The sequence below is a fragment of the Synchiropus splendidus genome, chromosome 4 (assembly GCF_027744825.2).
Source record: "Synchiropus splendidus isolate RoL2022-P1 chromosome 4, RoL_Sspl_1.0, whole genome shotgun sequence".
NCBI lineage: Eukaryota > Metazoa > Chordata > Actinopteri > Syngnathiformes > Callionymidae > Synchiropus > Synchiropus splendidus.
In genome coordinates, this window is record NC_071337.1 from 2,502,240 (window position 1) to 2,512,063 (window position 9,824).

At 54.2% G+C, this 9,824-nt stretch overlaps 3 protein-coding genes across 7 annotated transcripts; 1 reads left to right on the plus strand and 2 right to left on the minus strand.

Moving 5' to 3' along the window:
* usp18 (ubiquitin specific peptidase 18) lies at window positions 1–5,508 on the minus strand. 4 transcript variants are annotated; one of them, XM_053863055.1, is made up of 10 exons: window positions 5,372–5,508; window positions 4,958–5,054; window positions 4,287–4,426; window positions 4,144–4,223; window positions 3,949–4,083; window positions 3,658–3,753; window positions 3,436–3,597; window positions 3,237–3,365; window positions 1,867–1,910; window positions 1–655 (listed from the first exon to the last, which is right to left on the minus strand). In XM_053863055.1, exons 2-10 carry the CDS (start codon window positions 5,050–5,052, stop codon window positions 427–429), a joined length of 1,110 nt encoding a protein of 369 aa, XP_053719030.1. In that variant the 5' UTR covers window positions 5,053–5,054; window positions 5,372–5,508; the 3' UTR covers window positions 1–426. The 4 variants fall into 4 exon arrangements, with proteins under 4 accessions (XP_053719030.1, XP_053719031.1, XP_053719033.1 ...); XM_053863056.1 differs by having other exon boundaries at window positions 4,958–5,285; window positions 5,372–5,426; XM_053863058.1 differs by lacking the exon at window positions 1–655 and adding an exon at window positions 682–1,730.
* A 373-nt stretch (window positions 5,509–5,881) lies between these two features.
* Window positions 5,882–9,391, minus strand: pex26 (peroxisomal biogenesis factor 26). 2 transcript variants are annotated; one of them, XM_053861440.1, is made up of 5 exons: window positions 7,927–9,391; window positions 7,712–7,852; window positions 6,685–7,001; window positions 6,487–6,627; window positions 5,882–6,402 (listed from the first exon to the last, which is right to left on the minus strand). In XM_053861440.1, exons 1-5 carry the CDS (start codon window positions 8,106–8,108, stop codon window positions 6,296–6,298), a joined length of 888 nt encoding a protein of 295 aa, XP_053717415.1. In that variant the 5' UTR covers window positions 8,109–9,391; the 3' UTR covers window positions 5,882–6,295. The 2 variants fall into 2 exon arrangements, with proteins under 2 accessions (XP_053717415.1, XP_053717414.1); XM_053861439.1 differs by having other exon boundaries at window positions 6,487–7,001.
* llph (LLP homolog, long-term synaptic facilitation factor) lies at window positions 8,322–9,382 on the plus strand. The gene is made up of 3 exons (XM_053861441.1): window positions 8,322–8,382; window positions 8,682–8,895; window positions 8,965–9,382. Exons 2-3 carry the CDS (start codon window positions 8,688–8,690, stop codon window positions 9,132–9,134), a joined length of 378 nt encoding a protein of 125 aa, XP_053717416.1. The 5' UTR covers window positions 8,322–8,382; window positions 8,682–8,687; the 3' UTR covers window positions 9,135–9,382.
* Window positions 9,392–9,824: the final 433 nt, after the last annotated feature.

A 9,824-nucleotide genomic window follows, 5' to 3' on the forward strand; every position in this document is an offset into this window, starting at 1 on the left:
GAGCTCCGAACGCTGCTCCCTGACCTGTCCACCTGGGCTGTGCTGGTTAACTGCCCGAGCTCTCACACAGGCCGAGGCCCCGCAGGGAGCCGCGTCCTTGCCCTGAGCCAACACATGGCTGGAGGCCAGTAGGTGTCACTGCACTGTCTCTGCGCTCTCCAGGTCATACATGACCCACGACACGCCTGACATTGATAACCTGCCAGTTTATCATTTATATACTTTATCATTATCTATTAGTATAGTATAGTACTATTATAACATAAAATAATGCAATGCAATACAGTACATTATGGTATAGTATAGCACAATCTAATCTAATCTAATCTAATCTAATCTAATCTAGTCAGAGGTCTGAATCAAACGCTCGTCCTCTTCCTCTGCTCAGCTCTGTTGAACACCATCTATTTCAAATGAGTTTGATTTTCAAATCTCTGTCGTGGTGCAGCGGCGGCCACTCTTCATGTCTGTGTTCCAGCGCCGCAGTTTTTCTCGGGCTGGGAAACTCATGCGCCAGATATTTTCCCTCCACTCGTGTTTGCTGTTTACCAGAGAAGACTTCACCATGGTCACCGGCCCCACGCGTCGGAGCAAAACCCTCATGATGTCACCGGTGGAAAGCCGAGCCAGCGGCCCGGTCCCCAGAAGAACGGAACTGTGGGGCGATAGCAGAGGGGGTCAAAGGTCATGTGCCGTGTTCTCAAGTGGGATGTCAGTACTGTGTCATGAGGCGTCGATATCGGCACAGACAAATCCAACAGGCAGAGTGGAGCACCTCCAGGCAGGGACACCCTGGACAGCAGCTTGACCTGGGCTGTCATTCCAGCTTCAAGTGTTGCAGTGCGACACAGCAGCAGCAGGAGAAATGCAGAGGAGGATCAGTCCAAATGGTTGGACGTGGATGGACGGCTGCTGTTGGCTGAGTTGCCCCACACATGAGACCTGAAGTGTGTCCTGGCCCCGGTCTGAAGACGCCCAGACACACACTCCTGGCTGAGGTGCTGAGACACGGGTCATGTGACCGGCTGAGGTGGGGTCAGGCAGGTGCCGACCGTGACTGCTCAACTCTAGTGTCACTGTTGTCGTGCTGCATGGAGGAAGCGCTGCGAGGTGTTGCTGCCGCCCCTCGGAATGCGCACGACTCTCCTGAACACTGATGTGTGTGTGTGTGAGACAGACATGTTCCACTCCGTCAGCAGCACTCTCACGTGGCCCACCAGAACCCGGGCCAAGCCACTGAGACGTCTGGTACCAGCCACTGGAAACACTGCGAGCGTTTATCTTTTTATTGTGACTTTCTTCAGTTGAACGCATCAGACAATACGGCGGTGTTTCCCTCTTGCTATGGCAACCGGGGTGGGCCGTCAGATCTTTTCGTCACTGCCGACTGACCGGCTGACGCGTCGGTCTTGACTGCCGCCTAGTGGTGACGGTTGTATCAAAGCCAGTCACTTGTGCAACGATCTTCACTCAAAGGTGTTTAATGGTTTCCATGAGCAGCCCTTCAACAACACGAGGGGGAACAGCACCCCCCTGTGGCTCAATAGAGAGAGAGACCGTTCCAGGCAAGTCCCAGCCATGTGACTGTTGACCCTCTGAACGTTAGGACCACCGCGGTCCCCCGAGGAGCGCGCCACCCTGCTGTGTTGCTGGGCTGCTCCAGGTGTTACCCAGATGTGGGCGGCTGCTGGTGGCTCTGACATCTGCGGTACATCAGCATGTAGGCGGTTCTGCTGCAGGACCAAACAGAGTCAGACCCCAGCTGACACACATGGGGTCGGCCCCCTCTACTGCTCTGCACACGGCTCTAAGGAGCACGGTCACATGACGGCATGTCTGCTGAGAGAAGACGGAGGTGTTCCCTACCTGCCTCTGCCTCCATACGAGGACTGCACGTCTCTCCAGGACACCTGCAGGGCACATGACCGGAGGCTGGCTCACACTGGAGAAGAGGCTCGTGAAGAGAGACCAGCTCCAAAAATAAAGAGCTGAGTCAGGGGGGTGGAGAGACAGACAGATGGACAGGTAGAAAGGTGAAGCACTATGGATGTAAGATTGACAAGCCAGGAAGAGAGATGGATGGATGGATGGATGCATAGATGGATGGATGGATGACAGATAGACGGATGGATGGATAGATGGATGGATGCATAGATGGATGGATGGATGGATGGGTGGATGGGTGGATGGACGACAGATAGACGATGGATGGATAGATGGATGGATGCATAGATGGATGGATGGATGGATGGGTGGATGGGTGGATGGACGACAGATAGACGATGGATGGACGTACAGACGAACAGATGGATGATAGATGATGGATGGATGGGCGAAGGGATGGATGGGTTTTGGATAGATGGGTGGATGGACAGACAGACGGATGGATGGATGGGCAGACAGGTGAAACACTATGGAAGCAAAGATTGACAAGGCAGGAAGAGAGATGGATGGATAGATGGAAAGATGGGTGGATGATAGATAGATAGATAGATAGAGGCTGGATGGATGATGGATGGGCAAAGGAATGGATGGGTTTTGGATAGATGGATGGCTGGACAGACAGACAGACGGACGGACGGATGGATGGGCAGACAGGTGAAACACTATGGAAGCAAAGATTGACAAGGCAGGAAGAGAGATGGATGGATAGATGGAAAGATGGGTGGATGATAGATAGATAGAGGCTGGATGGATGATGGATGGGCAAAGGAATGGATGGGTTTTGGATAGATGGATGGCTGGACAGACAGACAGACGGACGGACGGATGGATGGGCAGACAGGTGAAACACTATGGAAGGAAAGATTGACAAGGCAGGAAGAGAGATGGATGGATGGATGGATGTACAGACGAACAGATGGATGGATGGGTGATGGATGGATGGGCAAAAGGATGGATGGGTTTTGGATAGATGGATGGATGGATGGACAGACGGACGGACGGATGGATGGGCAGACAGGTGAAACACTATGGAAGGAAAGATTGAGAAGGCAGGAAGAGAGATGGATGGATAGATGGAAGGATGGGTGGATGATAGATAGATAGAGGCTGGATGGATGGATGGATGATGGATGGGCAAAGGACTGGATGGCTGGTTGGATAGATGATGGATGAGCAGACAGGGACAGATGGGTAGACAGGTAATAGCCAATGGATGGAAAGATTGACAAGAAAGATGAACGCAAGATGGATGGACAGATAATGAACAGACGGATAGACGGACGTGCTCAAACCTGCTGGACGCGAGAGTCGTCTATGTAGAACCACCGCTGGTTCTGGTCGAGAACAAACGCAGTGTAGTGTCCAAAGACAGCGGTGCCACAGTGGACCGCCACAGCAAACAGTGCGTACCTGCAGGGGATCTGGAAGACCCCGTCCCCCCCAGTCAGACCAGGCCCAACACCTCCCCGCCGGAGCGACAGACATCCGTACCTGGAGCAAGGTGGGATGAGACACTCCATCCAGTACTGCAGAGAGGTCCAGAGTCTCTGGAAAAGAGACTTGGCCGTCGAGTTTTCGGGTGAAACCTCTGCGGATCCTGAAGCGCTGGAGGTGCAGACACAGGATGGGGGGCAGGGAGAGAAGCCGGAGCACCTGAGGGGAACATGTGAGCACATGAGCACCAGCCGGGCAGCGCCTGCAGCCGTCTCTCACCTTTTCAGTCGGCGTCTTCCTCTCACACTGGATACAGAAGCATTGGTTCTGCCCAGTCAGATGCTGCTGCTGCAAGAAGGCCCTCAGGCAGTCGTCCTGCGGCGAGACCAGGCCCCCCCCTGGTTTTTAGGCTTGGTTGGTTTACATCTCAGACTCAGTTTGTGTCTCATAAATCAATAACAACATTAGGATGTTCGCCAAAGTGATGATGTTGTTGTGTCGGCTCTTCCTCGTCGGTGGTGTGAGTGTGAGAGCAGCCTGCTGGTCTCTCTCCCGCAGGTGTCCACTCACCACGGTATCATCATCTTCCCGGATACTGAGCGGCAGAGTGAGCAGGAAGCTGCTCAGGGTCTTGACAGAAGAGCACTCCTGACACCTGAGGCGGGTCTCCACCGAGGTCTTGTACAGATCCTGGATTCCCAAAGCCTGCGAGGGACACGTTCATGAGGTGTTGTTGGAGAAGCTCGGGAAGGAAGAGGGACCCACCAGCGCCTGGTCGTCCAGCTGCTGCCGCAGCAGGCTGAGGAGGCGGAGGAGGAGGTTGTGCGCGTCCTGCTGCACACCCACTGAAAGACGGCATCATTACCAGAGCATCGCAGCAGGAGAGGGTCAGAACTTCAGGCTCTTACGCTCGATGTGGTTCCGGTCCAGGCAGCGCAGAAGGTCCAGGTGAGCTGACTGAGAGTTGCCGCGGCACATGGCCTCCAGACACAGGCGGAGCTGGTGCGGAACATTTGAAGTGCTACAGGCCGCGCCAGTGCAGCGCCACCTGATGGAGGAGGCGGGTTCACCACTCACGGCTATAGACTCGTGGTTCAGCATGTGCCAACATTCATCTGAGCAGGCGGGAGCACTGCAGAACTGATGGAACCCCCAGGTCCGGCGGCAGACCATCATCAGGTCCCTCAGCAGCGGATGAACTTCAAGCTTCTCTGGTGTCTCTGCTTCCTCTCTGCCTTTCAGCGCTCAGTAGGTGGCGCTCTTCTCTTGGCTTAAACGCATGCGCGCCTTCAGTAACGTCGCTGTCCAGAGCAGAAAGTGCCACCTAGTGGACGCACCGGAGCCATGGTTCCTCTCACACACGCACACACCTGTCGCTCCTTGTGAGGACCTCTCCTGGCCATCACCCTTTCCCCAGCCTCTCCCCATAAGCCAAACATCCAAAACCCAGTTAGAAACACCTAGTTATTTTGAAGTTTCACCCTCACAACTCTATGAGGACCGGCCAAAGCAAAACGACCTCATACGATAAGAGTCTTGTCATTGATTGGTCCACACCAGGAGTGTCTGGAGCGCTCACCTGCTCAGGAGCTGGTGCAGCTCCCAGGTGGCCGCCAGCATCTGCAGGACGGTGTTGGCGCAGCAGGACAGGCGGTAGTTGATCAGGCCCCTCATCCCTGACACACAGCACACGGTGGTGACGTCAGAGTGACGTGACTCGCGGATGGCTTCGCTTGTGCAGCCGTAAATCCGACTTGGATGCCGTCAACAGCAGTTGTGACACTGTCATCTGTCAGAGACTCGGGGCACATGTGAGGTTCGGCGTCACGTGATACACCGGTCAGGACTCCGGGGGCAACAGGCTCCTAAAAAGCTTCTCCTCTCTCGCTGGGATTTTCAGCTGTGCTCTTAGAAACCAGTAGATGAGACCCAGAACCTCAGAACCGAGATCCTCAGTGCCGTTAAACCGAACCCCCGGACACCGGTATCTTACCGTGAAAGTCCAGTGCGTCCAGTCCGAGGACATGGGTCCGGCTGCAGGGCAGAGGTGGACCGGAAGTGAGGAGGCTCGTGGAGACGCTTCTTATAGGCGCCGGTTCTGAGTTTCACTTTCGTTTCTCTGGCAGTCGGAGTCGCATCGACACCGACGAGTCGGTCGCTCGGTTGGATCATGACTGAAAAAGACGTGTGACGCAGGACCGTTCAACAAACCCCCGCACACGCACTAACCTATAAGGTCATTCGTCCTGACAACCGTCATCAGAAACGAGTGTCTCGTCCAAACAAAAAAGTGTCGAAACACGTCGCTTCCACCCTCCGAACACGCACGCAACGGGGGTGACCTGAACGTCTCATGAGGCGTTCAATGACCGCTCAAACGGCGAGGTTTATAAACGTGACATGAACATTGAAGCTGTCAAGTTCGGACACAGCTTCTGATTCTTACGTTGTAGATACAGAAGACATCAAATATATGATGAAGGACACATGATCATCGCTCAGATTTTCAGAGACTTGCTGGCTCACTTTTATTAAACAGAGAGACGCGCTCTCGCTGAAAATGGGTCTTTGATATCTGCCACTTACACTACGCTGCCAAAATCACACTCTGGCAGGAGGAACGTTTCGGATCTGATCCGACACACAATCGTCCTGAACTGCGTGAAGGTGCCACAACAAGCTGCACTGGGACGACAGCCATGGTGCTGTCTGGTACAGCTGCAGTTAGATGAGGAAACACCGGACGAACCAGCGTGGAGAACGTGTCACGGCCAGTTCAGAACATGAGTCAAATGAAGCCCGGAGTCAGGAGTCACAGCATGTGTTGGCTAGAGAGTCACTGCCGACCCAACTGGAGGCGTGTTGTCGGCCCTGCGAGGGGCTCATGCGACGCATCTTCGAGCCAGGTGATGCTGGTTCACAGTCCTTTGCTCTGAGAGGGAGAGTGCAGTGAGCGCACGTGGCTCCACATGTGCCTGAGGAAGTGGAGGAGTTTGGAAATCCACAGGAATGAAGAGGGAAGCGCTGCAGAGCAGAAGGAGGAGGAAGAGGAATCAGTCTGAAGTTGGACTGCAAAGCCGGTCTTGGTGAAACAGAAGGTTTCCACACCTGGATCCAGCCGCAGGAAGAGCATGTAGAGGAGCAAGGCGGCCAGGACCAGTCTGTGGACCAGCAGAGAGCCAGAGCTGCTCAGCAGCAGCTTCCTGTAGGTGGCTTTCAGAAGGGCCTCCAGCCAGTGGGGGGCAGCACCTGAGAACAAGAGCTCAGCAAGTGTGGCAGCTGGTCTGGGGCTCAGGTGGGACTCACCCCGAGGAGAGAGCGCAGCATCCGAGTCAGAGCCAGGACCAGGACCTGGAGAAGGTTCTCTGATTTGAGTCTCCCTCGCCTCCACAACGTCCAGCGCCGCCAGCCTCTGCTCCTCAGAGAAGACAGCGCTTCCCACCTGGCCCAGGACGAGCTGCCGGGCCTGATCCACCAACCCCAGCGGCAGCAGCACGTGCAGCAGGTACAGCTCGGCCACTGTCCCAAACCCCGCCACTCGTCTGTTGGACTCACAGTGGAGCCAGGCTCCGGCCGCCTCCAGCATCACGCCAGCGTCTCCCACTTTGGTATAAAGCACGATGCTGCACATGGGAGACACCAACACGGATTCAAGCTTGATTCAATGACAATATATAATAATAATAAATACAATGCTGAGTTGACGTTTTATGAGTGGGTGGTGTCCAGTGCAATTCTGTTGGCTGTGGTTTGCTGGGGCAGCAGATGAACGCTGGTGGACGCCAACAGACTCATCCGTGATGTGGTGGGGTGAAACTGGACGCCTTGGAGACGGTTATGGAGAGAAGGATGCTCCTGAAACTGAGGAGCATCCTGGACAACATCACCCACCCCCTCCATCAGCTCCTGGTCCAATACAGAAGCACATGGACCGACAGACTGAGACGACCCATCCCAAAGACCGATCGCCACAGGAGCTCCTTTCTTCCTCTCTGGCACGTTTTTTTCTGTTCACTCTGTCCTTGAATTTTTCTTGCACATTGTTTCTAAGCTCTTTGGTATTACTTTTTGCACTTTATAACATTATTTCTTTTTCATTTTATTGTGACGTGTTGTGTACACAGCATGTTACGAACATAATTTCCCATGGGATTAATAAAGTTTTCTGATTCAGATTATTCACTCTAGCTGCTAAACAGCTTCTGACTGCTGTGAACTAGGAGCCTTCTTCAGGCTGGACACCGTGGCCTCGGTCAGACTGGAGCTCAAAGTGCGGAGAAGCGTTAGAGGAGACTGGTACTGAAGTGGTTTGAAGCGCAGCAGCTGAGCTCACCACATCTGCAGGACCCTGGCGGGGAGGCTCTCGGGTCCCTCATAGTGCTGCAGCAGCCAGGACAGGACTCCGGGCCACTGGTTCATCTCAGCCAGCGCTTGAATCCCCACGATGCAGAATCCCGCCTTCAACTCGGAGACCCTGAGATGAAAACGATGGTCAGGAACAAACACATTCGCTTGACAAGTCGGCCCCGTTTTCTTGAACAATCGTACTGCGAGTCCTCCTCTTCCACGAGGCGCAGTTTCTCCAGAGCAGAGGAACAAGTCTGCAGAGCAGAAGCGAAGTCCTTCAAAACCATCAGCTGCTCTGCCGCAGAATCCAGCGAGTCAAACAGCTGCGTCACTGACGCGGGCTGCGGCGGGGATCCGGCATGAGTGGTGAAGACGCTCGCCATCGGGAATAAACGCACGAAACTATCCAAAAAAAATCGACTGGCTTCGTTTATTACTACAAAACAAATATGGAAGCGACTTGTTCCAACGTCTTTACAAGTCGCTCTCCAGCTTCTTGTTTACATTGGACGCACTTCCGGAGGTTGGAGTCAGTGGCCAATCAGACGCAAGAGTTCCCAGCCAATCAGGCGCGTGTTTTTCCCAGCACACGTCATCATTCTGTTCCCCTGTAAACACGTGTCGCGGCAGCCTCGCTCCTGCGCTCCTGGACCGTCGGTAAGTGCTAACCTCCATCAGTCCGCCGGACTCCTTGTATGTTGATAATATATTTTACTGACGCTTGAACTCCGTGCCGAGGTTTGTCGTGCGCCTCGTTAGCATCGGGGTTTAGCTGAAGCTAGTGTGAGGGAAGCTAACATGCTAGCAGTGCTCAGCTGCTCGATGAGTCAAGCGTCTCCGCCGTGTCAGGTGACTTCATGGCCTGAGCATCACCCGGTCATGGCCACTGACTGGCCGGTAATGTGGAGCCAAAGGACGCCTCGGTCTGAGCAGTAATAGCTGTGATGTTTTCGCAGCTCAGAATGGCAAAGAGCCTGCGGAGTAAGTGGAAGAGGAAGATGAGGGCGGAGAAGAGGAAGAAGAACGCCCCGAAAGAGCTGGCCAGGCTGAAGCAGGCTCTGGGCTCCGGTGTGAAGGGCGAGGCGGTGATGGCGGAGGTGCAGGAGATCGCCACGGTGGTGCCCGCAGACAAGGTCAAGAAAGCCGATGTCGACATGGAAGACGCTGCAGGTAAACGGGGAGGATCCGCTCAAGCCTCTGTCACTGGAGTTTCATTCATCATTGTGCCCTGTTCTTCAGCCACGGAGGGTCAAATGGAGACGGACAGCAAACGCAACAAGAAAACCCTGCTGAACGAGCACGGCCAGTACCCGGTGTGGATGAGTCAGAGGCAGGCCAAGAAGATGCGGGCGCAGAGGACAGGACAGAAGGGTCCGGGCAAGAAGAAGAAGAAGGGACTGGCCTGGTGACCTTCAGGAGGACCTTCACCGTGACGGACTGTGGAGCCACAGAGTGGCACTGAAGCACGGACCTCAGAGACTGATGTCCTGGACGGACAGAGACGCCCCGCTTTGGAGATGATGATGATGATGATGATGATGAAGGTGGTGCAGAGGAGCTGTGATATGGTTTCTCTTCCATGTAAACATGCATTTCTTAAGAAACAATAAAGCCTCCAGCTGAAGAGATACAAGCCTGGAGAGAGAGAGAAGTGCTGTGAATGTCTTTGGTAGAAAGTGAGTTCAGGTGGAGCAACCTAGTGCTGCATGTTCCTGTGGTTCCCAGGTCGCTTTCCCTCCTCAGCGGTCAGCACACATGGATCGATGACTGCACCCAGAAATGAGAGCAGCGTGTGGTGTCGGGTTGATGCTTCTCTAAACGCCAGGCTAAAAGGACAAGTTTTTAGAAACAGCAAGTGATGCAGCCTGTCAGATGTGAAGGTGGAAAGGTCCGTAGCTTTGGGGCCACCACAGTGAAGACGCGGTCCCCCACTTGACTTCAGTCCGCTGTACTGAAATGAAAACCAGAACCAGGGTCCAGTGGTGTGGAACTCTCAGCGACATGACTCTTGAATCTTGAATTAAAGGCGGAGGAGGCAGTGTCGGCTCAGCTAAACGCCTCCTGAAGACTGGAGAGGTCAGTAAACCACCTGTTACCCA